This window comes from Fringilla coelebs (genome assembly GCF_963513975.1).
Source record: "Fringilla coelebs genome assembly, contig: SCAFFOLD_286, whole genome shotgun sequence".
Classification (NCBI taxonomy): Eukaryota; Metazoa; Chordata; class Aves; order Passeriformes; family Fringillidae; genus Fringilla; species Fringilla coelebs.
The window spans coordinates 291-15,678 of record NW_028167373.1 but is presented as its reverse complement, the minus strand read 5'-3'; the positions used below and the strand labels follow the sequence as shown (position 1 = coordinate 15,678).

General features: G+C 65.8%; 1 protein-coding gene across 10 annotated transcripts; it reads right to left on the bottom strand.

Annotated features, from left to right (window-relative positions):
- Positions 1-41: 41 nt before the first annotated feature.
- Positions 42-15,136, bottom strand: LOC311165995 (histone-lysine N-methyltransferase SETD1A-like). 10 transcript variants are annotated; one of them, XR_014616976.1, is made up of 8 exons: positions 14,330-15,136; positions 10,355-10,524; positions 7,773-7,883; positions 6,938-7,057; positions 3,537-3,674; positions 1,486-1,675; positions 1,283-1,322; positions 42-1,120 (listed from the first exon to the last, which is right to left on the bottom strand). XR_014616976.1 is itself a non-coding variant. In XM_084227489.1 (7 exons), the coding sequence occupies exons 1-6, from the start codon at positions 14,793-14,795 to the stop codon at positions 1,502-1,504; spliced, it is 1,179 nt and encodes a 392-aa protein (XP_084083615.1). In that variant the 5' UTR covers positions 14,796-15,136; the 3' UTR covers positions 42-1,151; positions 1,486-1,501. The 10 variants fall into 10 exon arrangements, 3 of the variants coding, with proteins under 3 accessions (XP_084083615.1, XP_084083614.1, XP_084083613.1); XR_014616970.1 differs by having other exon boundaries at positions 42-471; positions 825-1,675; XR_014616971.1 differs by having other exon boundaries at positions 42-844; positions 985-1,675.
- Positions 15,137-15,388: the final 252 nt, after the last annotated feature.

The window sequence follows — 15,388 nt, the reverse complement described above, 5'->3', positions numbered from 1 at the left end:
GCTGAGGGACAGCTGGGCTAGCTGAGGGCCAGCTGGGCTAGCTGAGGGACAGCTGGGCTAGCTGAGGGACACTGGGCTAGCTGAGGGACAGCTGGGCTAGCTGAGGGACACTGGGCTAGCTGAGGGACAGCTGGGCTAGCTGAGGGACACTGGGCTAGCTGAGGGACACTGGGCTAGCTGAGGGCTGGTTGAGGGCCGGCTGGGCTAGCAGAGGATCATTTGAGGGTGCCACGGCAGCTCTCGGTGTGGCACGGGCACGGGCTGGGCTGGCTGGGCTGGTTGAGGGCTGGCTGGGCTAGCTGAAGGCCCATCTGGGCTAGCAGAGGGCTGCCTGGGCTAGCTGAGGGCCATCCAAGGCCCATCTGGGCTAGCAGAGGGTCAGTTCAAGGTGCCACGGCAGCTCTCGGTGCGGCACAGGCACGGGCTGGGCTGGCTGGGCTGGTTGGACTGGCTGGGCTCACTCAGGCCCAGCTGGGCTATCCAAGGCCCATCTGGGCTATCCAAGGCCCATCTGGGCTATCCAAGGCCCATCTGGGCTATCCAAGGCCCACCTGGGCTATCCAAGGCCCATCTGGGCTATCCAAGGCCCACCTGGGCTATCCAAGGCCCATCTGGGCTATCCAAGGGCCATCTGGGCTATCCAAGGGCCAGCTGGGCTATCCAAGGGCCCTCTGGGCTAGCAGAGGGCCGGCTGGGCTAGCAGAGGGCTAGTTGAAGGTGCCACGGCAGCTCTCGGTGCAGCACAGGCCAGGGATGGCTGGGCTGGTTGGACTGGCTGGACTGGCTGGGCTCACTCAGGACCACCTGGGCTATCCAAGGCCCACCTGGGCTATCCAAGGCCCATCTGGGCTAGTTGAGGATCAGTTGAGGGTGCCACGGCAGCTCTCAGTGCGGCACAGGCACGGGCTGACCTGGCTGAAGGCTGGTTGGACTGGCTGACCTGGCTGGGCTCACTCAGGACCATCTGGGCTATCCAAGGCCCACCTGGGCTATCCAAGGCCCATTTGGGCTAGCAGAGGGCCATCTGGGCTAGTTGAGGGTGCCACGGCAGCTCTCGGTGCGGCACAGGCACGGGCTGGGCTGGCTGACCTGGCTGGGCTGGTTGGACTGGCTGGGCTCACTCAGGCCCACCTGGGCTATCCAAGGCCCACCTGGGCTAGCAGAGGGCTAGCTGAGGGCTAGTTCAAGGTGCCACGGCAGCTGTCGGTGCGGCACAGGCACGGGCCAGGCTGGCTGGACTGGCTGAGGGCTGGTTGGACTGGCTGGGCTCACTCAGGACCACCTGGGCTCACTCAGGCCCACCTGGGCTATCCAAGGCCCATCTGGGCTAGCTGAGGGCTAGGTGAGGGTCAGTTCAAGGTGCCACGGCAGCTCTCGGTGCGGCACAGGCTGGGCTGGCTGACCTGGCTGGGCTGGCTGACCTGGCTGGGCTCACTCAGGACCACCTGGGCTCACTCAGGCCCACCTGGGCTATCCAAGGCCCACCTGGGCTAGCAGAGGGTCAGTTCAAGGTGCCACGGCAGCTCTCGGTGCGGCACAGGCAGGGGATCTTGGTGTCCTCGATGGGGAATTTGTAGTCGTAGGTGATCTCCTCGTTGACGCCGATCGGCTGCTTCGAGTAGATGACGATCTTCTTCTGCGCCTCGATGGTGATCACCTTGGCGTAGCAGTTGGGCTGGGGGCACGGGGTGAGTCAAAACTGCCCCCCAGCAACGCCCCAAAACTGCCCCACGCACCCCAGCAACGCCCCAAAACTGCCCCATGCCCCCAGGAATGGCCCAAAACTGCCCCTGCACCCCAGGAATGCCCCAAAACTGCCCCCCAGGAATGTCCCAAACCGCCCCCCAGGAACGCCCCAAACCACCCCTCTGTGCACCCCAGGAATGCCCCAAAACTGCCCCTGCACCCCAGGAACGCCCCAAAACAGCCCTGCACCCCAGAAATGCCCCAAACTGCCCCCCAGGAACGCCCCAAAACTGCCCCTGCACCCCAGGAATGCCCCAAACTGCCCCCCAGGAACGCCCCAAAACCGCCCCTGCACCCCAGGAATGCCCCAAAACTGCCCCTGCCCCCCAGGAATGCCCCAAAACTGCCCCTGCCCCCCAGGAATGCCCCAAAACAGCCCTGCCCCCCAGGAATGCCCCAAACTGCACCCCAGGAATGCCCCAAAACTGCCCCTGCCCCCCAGGAATGCCCCAAAACTGCTCCGTGCACCCCAGGAACGCCCCAAACTGCCCCCCAGGAACGCCCCAAAACCGCCCCTGCACCCCAGGAGTGCCCCAAAACTGCCCCTCTGCACCCCAGGAATGCCCCAAAACTGCCCCTGCACCCCAGGAACACCCCAAACTGCACCCCAGGAACGCCCCAAAACACCCCTGCACCCCAGAAATGGCCCAAAACACCCCTGCACCCCAGGAATGCTCCAAACCGCCCCTGCACCCCAGGAATGCCCCAAAACTGCCCCTGCCCCCCAGGAATGCCCCAAAACCGCCCCTGCCCCCCAGGAATGCCCCAAAACTGCCCCTGCCCCCCAGGAATGCCCCAAAACTGCCCCTGCCCCCCAGGAATGCCCCAAAACTGCGCCTGCACCACAGAAATGCCCCAAACCGCCCCCCTGCACCCCAGGAATGTCCCAAACTGCCCCTGCACCCCAGAAATGGCCCAAAACTGCCCCTCTGCACCCCAGGAATGCCCCAGCTCCCTGCTGCCACCCCTGCTGTCCTCAGATCATTAACCCCAGATCATTAACCCTCATTAACCTCTCATTAATCCCTCATTAACCCCAGTTCATTAACCCCAGATCATTAACCCCTCATTAACCCCTCATTAACCCCTCATTAATCCCTCACTAACTCCCACTCATTAACCCCATCATTAACCCCATCATTAACCCCTTGTTAACCCTCATTAACCCCTCATTAACTCCAGATCATTAACCCCTCATTAACCCCTCATTAACCCCCCTCATTAACCCCAGACCTTTAACCCTCATTAACCCCCCTCATTAACCCCTCGTTAACCCCCCTCATTAACCCCTCATTAACCCCTCGTTAACCCTCATTAACCCCTCGTTAACCCCCCTCATTAACCCCAGACCTTTAACCCTCATTAACCCCCCTCATTAACCCTCATTAACCCCTCGTTAACCCCAGATCATTAACCCCTCATTGAGATCATTAACCCCTCATTAACCCCTCATTAACCCCAGGTCATTAACCCCTCATTAACCCTCATTAACCCCGCTCATTAACCCCTCGTTAACTCTCATTAACCCCAGACCGTTAACCCTCATTAACCCCTCATTAACCCCAGATCATTAACCCCTCATTGAGATCATTAACCCCTCGTTACCCCTCATTCACCCCAGGTCATTAACCCCCCTCATTAACCCCTCATTAACCCCAGATCATTAACCCCTCGTTAACCCCTCGTTAATCCTCATTAACCCCTCATTAACCCCCCTCATTAACCCCTCATTAACCCTCATTAACCCCATCATTAACCCCCCTCATTAACCCCTCGTTACCCCCGCTCACCGTGCAGCAGTGGTTGATGAAGCGCGCCAGGTTCCCGCACTTGGTGGCGTCGATGATGGTGTCGTGGTCCACGCGGAACAGGTAACTGCTGCCGATGCCCTCCTGGGCATAGCGCTTCTCCCGCATGTCAGCCACCACCTGGGGACACACCTGGGGTCACCTGGGGCCACCTGGGGCCACCTGGGCCCACCACCTCAGGGACACCCTGCTGCCACTGCCTGGGGACAGGTAACTGCTGCCGATGCCCTCCTGGGCATAGCGCTTCTCCCGCATGTCAGCCACCACCTGGGGACACACCTGGGGTCACCTGGGGCCACCTGGGGTCACCACAGGGACACCGCCTCAGGGACACCCTGCTGCCACTGCCTGGGGACAGGTAACTGCTGCCGATGCCCTCCTGGGCATAGCGCTTCTCCTGCATGTCAGCCACCACCTGGGGACACACCTGGGGTCACCTGGGGTCACCTGGGGTCACCACCTCAGGGACACCCTGCTGCCACCCTGCTGCCACTGCCTGGGGACAGGTAACTGCTGCCGATGCCCTCCTGGGCATAGCGCTTCTCCCGCATGTCAGCCACCACCTGGGGACACACCTGGGGTCACCTGGGGTCACCTGGGGTCACCACCTCAGGGACACCCTGCTGCCACTGCCTGGGGACAGGTAACTGCTGCCGATGCCCTCCTGGGCATAGCGCTTCTCCCGCATGTCAGCCACCACCTGGGGACACACCTGGGGTCACCTGGGGCCACCTGGGGACACCTGGGGTCACCTGGGGTCACCGCCTCAGGGACACCCTGCTGCCACTGCCTGGGGACAGGTAACTGCTGCCGATGCCCTCCTGGGCATAGCGCTTCTCCCGCATGTCAGCCACCACCTGGGGACACACCTGGGGTCACCTGGGGTCACCTGGGGTCACCACGGGGTCACCACCTCAGGGACACCCTGCTGCCACTGCCTGGGCACAGGTAACTGCTGCCGATGCCCTCCTGGGCATAGCGCTTCTCCCGCATGTCAGCCACCACCTGGGGACACACCTGGGGTCACCTGGGGTCACCTGGGGTCACCACGGGGTCACCACCTCAGGGACACCCTGCTGCCACTGCCTGGGGACAGGTAACTGCTGCCGATGCCCTCCTGGGCATAGCGCTTCTCACGCATGTCAGCCACCACCTGGGGACACACCTGGGGTCACCTGGGGTCACCTGGGGTCACCTGGGGTCACCACAGGGCCACCGCCTCAGGGACACCCTGCTGCCACTGCCTGGGGACAGGTAACTGCTGCCGATGCCCTCCTGGGCATAGCGCTTCTCACGCATGTCAGCCACCACCTGGGGACACACCTGGGGTCACCTGGGGTCACCTGGGGCCACCTGGGCCCACTGCCTCAGGGACACCCTGCTGCCACTGCCTGGGGACAGGTAACTGCTGCCGATGCCCTCCTGGGCATAGCGCTTCTCCCGCATGTCAGCCACCACCTGAGGGACATCCTGGAGTGACCCCGCTGTCACGGTAAGGCCACCACCTGAGGAACACCCTGCAGCCACCGCGGTGGGCACAGCCACCACCTGGGGACACCCAGGGTCACCTGGTGTCACCACAGGGCCACCCTGCAGCCACTGCGGGGCCACCACATGAGGGACAACCTGGAGCCACCGCCACAGCCACCACATGGGGGACATCCTGGAGTGACCCCTCTGTCACGGTAAGGCCACGGCCTGAGGGACACCCTGCAGCCACCGTGGGGCCACCCTGGAGCTACTGCCTGAGGGACACCCTGGAGCCACCTCAGCGGCCACGGCCACCACCTGAGGGACATCCTGGAGCCACCGCAGTGGGCACAGCCACCACCTGATGGACAGCGGCCACCACCTGGGGACATCCTGGAGTGACCCCGGTGTCACGGTAGGGCCACCACCTGAGGGACACCCTGGAGTGACCCCGGTGTCACAGTAGGGCCACCACCTGAGGGACACCCTGCAGCCACCGCAGTGGGCACGGCCACCACCTGAGGGACAGGGGCCACCACCTGGGGGACACCCGGGGTCACACAGTGTCACTGTGGGGCCACCGCCTGAGGGACATCCTGGAGCCACCGCAGTGGGCACAGCCACCACCTGAGGGACAGGGGCCACCACCTGGGGGACACCTGGGGCCATGGCAGCGGCCACGGCCACCACCTGGGGTACATCCTGGAGTGACCCCGGTGTCACCGCAGGGCCACCACCTGGGGACATCCTGGAGTGACCCCGGTGTCACCACGGGACCACCCCCTGGGGACATCCTGGAGTGACCCCGGTGTCACCACGGGACCACCCCCTGGGGACATCCTGGAGTGACCCCGGTGTCACCGCCTGGGGCCACCACCTGGGGACATCCTGGAGGGACCCCGGTGTCACCGCGGGGCCACCCCCTGGGGACATCCTGGAGTGACCTTGGTGTCATTGTGTGGCCACCAGCTGGGGACATCCTGGAGTGACCCCGGTGTCACCGCGGGGCCACCCCCTGGGGACATCCTGGAGTGACCCCGGTGTCACCATGGGACCACCACCTGGGGACACCCTGGAGTGACCCCGGTGTCACTGTGGGGCCACCCCCTGGGGACATCCTGGAGTGACCCCGCTGTCACCGCGGGGCCACCACCTGGGGACATCCTGCAGTGACCCCGGTGTCACCGCGGGGCCACCCCCTGGGGACATCCTGGAGTGACCCCGGTGTCACCCCGGGGTGCTGCTGGCAGGGGCGGGGCGCTCGTGTCCAACCGTGGGGGCAGGAGGGAAACAGGGTGGGTGAAGGTCTGGGGGGGACACTGGGGGGTCTGGGGACACTGGGGGGCTCTGGGGACACTGGGGGGGTCTGGGGACACTGGGGGGGGTCTGGGGACACTGGGGGGACCCTGGTGACACTGTGGGGGGCTCTGGGGAAACCGAGGGGGGACCCTGGTGACACGCACCTGCCGGATGTTCTGCCCCACGTACTCGATGACCATCTCGTCAGGGGACACTGGGGGGGCTCTGGGGGGGCTCAGGGGACACTGGGGGGCTCTGGTGACACCGAGGGGACCCTGGTGACACCCTGGTGACACAGGTGACCCTCACCTGGCGGATGTTCTGCCCCACGTACTCGATGACCATCTCGTCTGGGGACACTGGGGGGCTCAGGGGACACGGGGTGGTTCTGGTGACACCGAGGGGACCCTGGTGACCCTTGGGGACACAGGTGACCCTCACCTGTCGGATGTTCTGCCCCACGTACTCGATGACCATCTCGTCTGGGGACACTGGGGGGGCTCAGGGGGGGCTCAGGGGACACTGGGTGGTTCTGGGTGGTTCTGGTGACACCGAGGGGGCTCTGGTGACACTGAGGGGACCCTGGTGACACAGGTGACACAGGTGACACTCACCTGTCGGATGTTCTGCCCCACGTACTCGATGACCATCTCGTCGGCCGCGATCGGCTCCATGGCGAACAGCCCCCACTCGTGGATGCGGCTGCGGCCGAAGCGGAGCCGCTTCTTCCGGAACTGACGGACAGAGGGACACGGACAGGGGGACAGGGGGACATGTCAGTGTGGGGGGGACAGCGTGAGGGGACTGTCCGGAACTGCCGGACAGAGGGACACGGAGGGACAGGGGGACAGGTCAGCGGGGGGGACAGCGTGGGGGGACACGGGACAGGGGGACAGGTCAGTGGGGGGGGACAGCATGGGGGGACACGGGGGGACAGAGGGACAGGTCAGCGGGGTGGGGACAGTGTGTGGGGACATGGGACAGGGGGACAGGTCAGCAGGGTGGGGACAGCGTGGGGGGACAGGGGGACACGGGACAGGGGGACAGGTCAGCGGGGGGGGACAGTGTGTGGGGACAGGGGGACATGTCACCAGGGTGGGGACAGCGGGGATGCAGGGACACAGGGGGACATGTCACCAGGGTGGGGACAGCGGGGATGCAGGGACACAGGGACAGGGGGACATGTCACCAGGGTGGAGACAGCGGGAACGCGTGCACGGAGCACACAGAGGACACGGGTGGCACAGGAACAGCACAAGGGACACCGGGTGACACGGGGTGACACAGGGTGGCACAGGGGGTGACACGGGGTGACACGGGGTGGCACGGGGTGACACAGGGGGTGGCACAGGGGGTGGCACAGGGGGTGGCACACGGGGTGGCACAGGGGGTGACACAAGGTGACACGGGGTGACACAGGGTGACACAGGGGGTGGCACAAGGCCCCACCTTGAGCTGGTTGAGCTTGAGCAGGTCGCTGTCCGGCAGCGCGGCCGAGCCGATGGCGCTGAGCAGGCGCCGCTGCTCCGAGCGCCGCTCCGACAGCACGCGGTTGGGACCCTGCGGGGACAGGATGGCATCAGGGGACACCAAGGGACAGGGACAGTGTGAGGGGACACCCAGGGACACCCAGGGGACACCCAGGGGACAGTGCTCCCAGCGCCGCTCCGACAGCACGTGGTTGGGACCCTGCGGGGACAGGGACAGAGTGTGGGGACACCAAGGGACAGGGACAGTGTGAGGGGACACCCAGGGACACCCAGGGGACACTGCTCCGAGCGCCGCTCCGACAGCACGCGGTTGGGACCCTGCGGGGACAGGGACAGTGTGAGGGGACATCAGGGGACACTGCTCCGAGCGCCGCTCCGGCAGCACGCGGTTGGGACCCTGCGGGGACAGGGACAGCGTCAGGGGACACCAGGGGACACTGAGGGGACACCCAGGGGACAGGGACAGCGTGAGGGGACACCCAGGGGACACTGAGGGGACACTGCTCCGAGCGCCGCTCCGACAGCACGCGGTTGGGACCCTGCGGGGACAGGGACAGTGTGAGGGGACACCCAGGGACACCCAGGGGACACCCAGGGGACAGGGACAGTGTGAGGGGACACTGCTCCGAGCGCCGCTCCGACAGCACGTGGTTGGGACCCTGCGGGGACAGGGACAGTGTGAGGGGACACCAGGGGACAGGGACAGTGTGAGGGGACACCCAGGGACACCCAGGGGACACCCAGGGGACAGGGACAGTGTGAGGGGACACTGCTCCGAGCGCCGCTCCGACAGCACGTGGTTGGGACCCTGCGGGGACAGGGACAGTGTCAGGGGACACCAAGGGACACTGAGGGGACACCCAGGGGACAGGGACAGTGTGAGGGGACATCAGGGGACACTGAGGGGACACCCAGGGGACAGGGACAGTGTCAGGGGACACTGAGGGGACACGCAGGGGACACTGCTCCGAGCGCCGCTCCGACAGCACGCGGTTGGGACCCTGTGGGGACAGGGACAGCGTGAGGGGACAGGGACAGCGTCAGGGGACACCCAGGGGACAGTGACAGTGTCACAGATGCCCCGCGGCTCACCTAGGTGTCAGGTGCGTCGGGGTCGGGGCGGGACACGGGGCAGGGACAGTGACAGTGTCACAGGGATACCGAGGACACAGTGACAGTGTCACTGTGTCCCCAGGGGCTCACCTGTGTGTCAGGTGCGTCGGGGCGGGGCGCGGGGCAGTGTCAGTGTCACAGTGACAGTGTCACGGTGACACCGGGGCTCACCTGCGTGTCAGGTGCGTCGGGGCGGGGCGCGGGGCATGGACAGTGACAGTGTCACAGTGACAGTGTCACAGTGACACCGGGGCTCACCTGTGTGTCAGGTGCGTCGGGGTCGGGGCGGGGCGCGGGGCACGGGGCAGGGACAGTGACAGTGTCACGGTGACTCACCTGTGTGTCAGGTGCGTCGGGGTCGGGGCGGGGCGCGGGGCAGTGACAGTGTCACAGTGACAGTGTCACAGTGTCCCCGGGGGCTCACCTGTGTGTCAGGTGCGTCGGGGTCGGGGCAGTGTCAGTGTCACAGTGTCAGTGTCACAGTGACAGTGTCACAGTGATACCAGGGGCTCACCTGTGTGTCAGGTGCGTCGGGGTCGGGGCGGGGCGCGGGGCAGTGACACGGTGACACTGACAGTGTCACGGGGGCTCACCTGGGTGTCAGGTGCGTCGGGGTCGGGGCAGGGCAGTGTCAGTGTCACAGTGACAGTGTCACGGTGACTCACCTGTGTGTCAGGTGCGTCGGGGTCGGGGCGGGGCAGTGTCAGTGTCACAGTGTCCCCGGGGGCTCACCTGTGTGTCAGGTGCGTCGGGGTCGGGGCGGGGCGCGGGGCAGTGACACTGACAGTGTCACGGGGGCTCACCTGTGTGTCAGGTGCGTCGGGGTCGGGGCGGGGCGCGGGGCAGGGACACTGACAGTGTCCCGGGGGCTCACCTGGGTGTCAGGTGTGTCGGGGTCGGGGCGGGGCGCGGGGCAGTGACAGTGTCACAGTGTCAGTGTCACAGTGTCACGGTGGCTCACCTGTGTGTCAGGTGCGTTGGGGGCGGGGCGGGGCAGTGTCAGTGTCACAGTGTCAGTGTCACAGTGTCACAGGGGCTCACCTGTGTGTCAGGTGCGTCGGGGTCGGGGCGGGGCAGTGTCAGTGTGACAGCGACAGTGTCACAGTGTCCCCGGGGGCTCACCTGGGTGTCAGGTGCGTCGGGGCGCGGCACGGGGCAGGGACAGTGTCAGTGTCACAGTGACACCAGGGCTCACCTGTGTGTCAGGTGCGTCGGGGTCAGGGTGGGGCAGTGTCAGTGTGACAGCGACAGTGTCACAGTGTCCCCGGGGGCTCACCTGGGTGTCAGGTGCGTCGGGGTCAGGGCGGGGCAGTGTCAGTGTCACAGTGACAGTGTCACAGTGATATCAGGGACTCACCTGTGTGTCAGGTGCGTCGGGGTCGGGGCGGGGCGCGGGGCAGGGACAGCGTCAGTGTCAGGGTGACTCACCTGTGTGTCAGGTGCGTCGGGGTCGGGGCGGGGCGCGGGGCAGGGCCGCAGGTAGCGCGCCTTCTCGCGCCGGCTGATGGGGTACCAGCCCTCGCTGCGCGCGCTGCCCGTCCGGTGCTCGCGGCTCTCGGGCCACCGGCGCCGCCGGCGCGGGCTGCTCGTCCTCGTCAGTGCCACCAGAGTCAAGGACAACGGGACACACCGGGACACGGGGACAACCGGGGGAACTGGGACACCAAGGACAACTGGGACACACCAGGACACGGGGACGGGGACAACCGGGGGAACTGGGACACCAAGGACAACTGGGACACACTGGGACACGGGGACGGGGACACCAAGGACAACTGGGACACACCGGGGACGGACAGGGACAACCAGGGGAACCGGGGGAACCAGGACACACCGGGACAATCGGGACACAGTGACAAGGACAACGGGACACACCGGGACACAGGGACAGGGACAACCAGGGGGACTGGGACACCAAGGACAACGGGACACACTGGGACAATCGGGACACAGCGACAAGGACAACGGGACACGGCGGGACACGGGGACAGGGACAACCAGGGGAACCAGGACACCAAGGACAACGGGACACACCGGGACACGGGGACAGGGACAACCAGGGGAACTGGGACACCAAGGACAACGGGACACACCGGGACACGGGGACGGGGACAACCGGGGGAACCGGGACACCAAGGACAACTGGGACACACTGGGATAATCGGGACACAGCAACAAGGACAACGGGACACACCGGGACACAGGGACAGGGACAACCGGGGGGACTGGGACACCAAGGACAACTGGGACACACTGGGACACAGGGACAGGGACACCAAGGACAACTGGGACACACCGGGACACGGGGACAGGGACAACCAGGGGAACCAGGACACCAAGGACAACCGGGACACAGCGGGACACGAGGACAGGGACAACCAGGGAAACCAGGACACCAAGGACAACTGGGACACACCAGGACACAGGGACAGGGACACCAAGGACAACCAGGACACACTGGGACAATCGGGACACAGCGACAAGGACAACCGGGACACAGGGACAGGGGGACGGGGACAACCAGGGGAACCGGGACACGGGGACGGGGACGCCAAGGACAACCAGGACACACCGGGGGAACTGGGACACAGGGACAGGGGGACGGGGACAGCCGGGGGAACCGGGACAACCGGGACACACCGGGACAAGCAGGACACAGGGACAGAGGGACAAGGACAGCTGGGACAACTGGGAGAACCAGGATAAGGACACGGGGACAACAGGGACACACCGGGACAAGCAGGACAACCGGGAGAACCGGGACACCAAGGACAAATGGGACAAGCAGGATAAGGACATGGGGACACCAAGGACAACCGGGACACCAAGGACAACCGGGAGAACCGGGACAAGTGGGATAACCAGGACAAGGACAACCAGGACATGCAGGACAATGGACAGCGAGGGCAACGGACACTGGGACAAGGACACAGGGACAAGGACACCAGGACAAGGGACACCAGGACAAGGGACACCAGGACAAGGGACACAGGGACAAGGACGCAGGAACAACGGACACCGGGGCAAGGATACCGGGACAAGGACACAGGGACAAGGACACCAGGACAAGGGACACAGGGACAAGGGACACAGGGACAAGGACACCAGGACAAAGGACACAGGGACAAGGACACCAGGACAAGGACACCAGGACAAGGGACACAGGGACAACCGGGACAAGCGGGACAACGGACACCAGGACAAGCGGGACAACTGGGACAATGGACAGTGAGGGCAACGGACACTGGGACAAGGACACAGGAACAAGGGACACAGGAACAACGGACACCAGGGCAAGGACACTGGGACAAGGGACACAGGGACAAGGACACCAGGACAAGCGGGACAACTGGGACAAGGACACCGGGACAAGGGACACAGGGACAAGCGGGACAACTGGGACAATGGACAGCGAGGGCAACGGACACTGGGACAAGGACACAGGAACAAGGGACACAGGAACAACGGACACCAGGGCAAGGACACTGGGACAAGGGACACAGGGACAAGGACACCAGGACAACGGACACAGGGACAAGGACACCAGGGCAAGGACACAGGAACAAGGACACTGGGACAAGGACACAGGAACAACGGACACCGGGACAAGGACACCAGGACAAGGGACACCGGGACAAGGACACCAGGACAACGGACACCGGGACAAGGACACTGGGACAAGGACACTGGGACAAGGATGCAGGGACAAGGACACCAGGACAACGGACACCAGGACAAGGACACCAGGACAAGGGACACCAGGACAAGGACACCAGGACAAGGACACCAGGACAATGACACCAGAGCAAGGACACCAGGACAACGGACACAGGGACAAGGACACCAGGGCAAGGACACTGGGACAAGGGACACAGGGACAAGGACACCGGGACAACGGACACAGGGACAAGGACACCAGGGCAAGGACACTGGGACAAGGGACACAGGGACAAGCGGGACAATTGGGACAATGGACAGCGAGGGCAACGGACACTGGGACAAGGACACCGGGACAAGGACACCAGGACAAGGACACCAGGACAAGGGACACAGGGACAAGGACGCCGGAAGAATGGACACAAGGACAAGGACAGAGGGACAAGGACATGAGGACACCCCAGGTGAGGGGGGAAGAGAGCCCGGCACCCCCAGCACTCGCTCCCACCAACCCGAGTGGATCGTCCCCAACACCTGTCCCTGTGTCCCCAACACCTGTCCCTGCGTCCCCAACACCTGTCCCTGTGTCCCCAACACCTGTCCCTGTGTCCCCAACACCTGTCCGTGTCCCCAACACCTGTCCCTGCGTCCCCAACACCTGTCCCTGCGTCCCCAACACCTGTCCCTGAGTCCCCAACACCTGTCCCCATGTCCCCAACACCTGTCCCTGTGTCCCCAACACCTGTCCCCAAGGATATCGGTGTGTGGCACCCAGTGCGTGTCGTTCAGCCCGTCCCCACGCCCATCCCCAGCTGTCCCCACGTCCCCAGCTGTCCCCAGCTGTCCCCAAGGATATTGGTGTGTGGCACCCAGTGCGTGTCGTTCAGCCCATCCCCACGTCCATCCCCAGCTGTCCCCATGTCCCCAGCTGTCCCCAAGGATATCGGTGTGTGGCACCCAGTGCGTGTCGTTCAGCCCATCCCCCCAGCTGTCTCCAGCTGTCCCCATGTCCCCCAGCTGTCCCCAAGGATATCGGTGTGTGGCACCCAGTGCGTGTCGTTCAGCCCGTCCCCACGTCCATCCCCAGCTGTCCCCAGCTGTCCCCACTGTCCCCATGTCCCCACTGTCCCCAAGGATATCTGTGTGCGGCACTCAGTGCGTGTCGTTCAGCCCATGTCCCCAGCTGTCCCCATGTCCCCATGTCCCCAAGGATATCTGTGTGTGGCACCCAGTGCGTGTCGTTCAGCCCATGTCCCCAGCTGTCCCCAGCTGTCCCCATGTCCCCAAGGATATCTGTGTGTGGCACCCAGTGCGTGTCGTTCAGCCCATCCCCACGCCCATCCCCATGTCCCCAGCTGTCCCCATGTCCCCATGTCCCCAAGGATATCTGTGTGTGGCACCCAGTGCGTGTCGTTCAGCCCATCCCCACGTCCATCCCCAGCTGTCCCCAGCTGTCCCCACTGTCCCCAAGGATATCTGTGTGCGGCACCCAGTGCGTGTCGTTCAGCCCATCCCCATGTCCCCAGCTGTCCCCAGCTGTCCCCATGTCCCCAAGGATATCGGTGTGTGGCACCCAGTGCGTGTCGTTCAGCCCATGTCCCCAGCTGTCCCCATGTCCCCAGCTGTCCCCAAGGATATCGGTGTGCGGCACCCAGTGCGTGTCGTTCAGCCCATGTCCCCAGCTGTCCCCAGCTGTCCCCATGTCCCCAGCTGTCCCCAGCTGTCCCCAGCTGTCCCCAAGGATATCTGTGTGCGGCACCCAGTGCGTGTCGTTCAGCCAGTGTGCCGCTCCGTCCTGCTGCAGCAGCCTCTCGTAGGTCATCCGCAGGAACCGCGCGTCCTCGGCGTCCAGCCCGGCGCTCCAGATGTCGTACAGGATCGTCATCTGCTCGAACTCGCTGCGCGGCGCGAACGCCACCGCGCCCGCCGGCGGGGACAGCGCCGTGCCACCCCGCGGCCGCAGCCACCGCCTGCCACCCTCCTCGCTGTCACTGTCACTGCTGCTGTCACTGCTGTCACCCTCCTCATCCTCGCTGTCGCTGGAGGAGGACGGCGGCGGCGCGCGGTGCCGTTTGCGCCGCGGTGGCGGCGGTGGCGGTGGTGGCCCCGCGGTGGCCGTGTCGGTGACCGGTGGCAGCTCGGCCACCACCTCCTCGGGCGCCTCCAGCACCTCCTCGAGGCAGGGCCCGTGTGCTGCCCGCGCCGGGGGCATGGCGTAGTTGTGCTCCAGCAGCACCGGGGGTCCCGGTGGTGGTCCCGGGGGGGGTCCCGGCGGGGGTCCCGGGGGGGTGTCGGGGGTGCCCCCGGAGCCGTCGCTGCTGTCGGAGCCGTCGGTGTCGCCGTGGGTCAGGGCGATGGCGGCCAGCACCGCCAGGTCCCCCCCGGTGCCGGTACCGGTGCCGGTTGTGGGGGCAGCGCTGGGGGGCGCTCTGCCCGCCCCGTGCCAGCTCCAGCAGCGAGGACGCCCCCAGGTGCTCGGCGGGGGCGCGGGGCGGGGGGCGGCGGGGCGGGGGGCGGCGGGGGGGGGTCACCCCGCCCCCACCCCCACCCGCGGAGGGGGGGTCGTCGCCCCCGCCCCCCCCCCAGCTCTTGACCAGCGAGGCGTGGTCGGCCGGGAGGTTGGAGACCGGGCGGGGGGGGGGGCGGGGCGGCGGGGGGAGGGGTGGGGGTGGGGGGGGGGAGGGGGGGGGGCGTGGGGGGGTCTCTGCGGCGGGGAGGGGGAGGAGGGGGGGGCTTGGGGAGGGCGGGGGGAGGGGCTGCCGGGGGGGCTGGCGGGGGGGGGGGCGGGGGGGGGCTCCTCGGTCT

Bases quoted from the DNA above. Each gene is read 5' to 3' on its own strand.
- LOC311165995 (XM_084227487.1), bottom strand. From the start codon at position 14,795: ATGCCCCCGGCGCGGGCAGCACACGGGCCCTGCCTCGAGGAGGTGCTG. The intron at 7,058-7,772 runs GTGGGGCCTTGT...TCTGTCCGTCAG, and splicing joins TCAAGCTCAACCAGCTCAAG to TTCCGGAAGAAGCGGCTCCG. The intron at 1,676-3,536 runs GTGAGCGGGGGT...CCGTGCCCCCAG, and splicing joins TCATCAACCACTGCTGCACG to CCCAACTGCTACGCCAAGGT.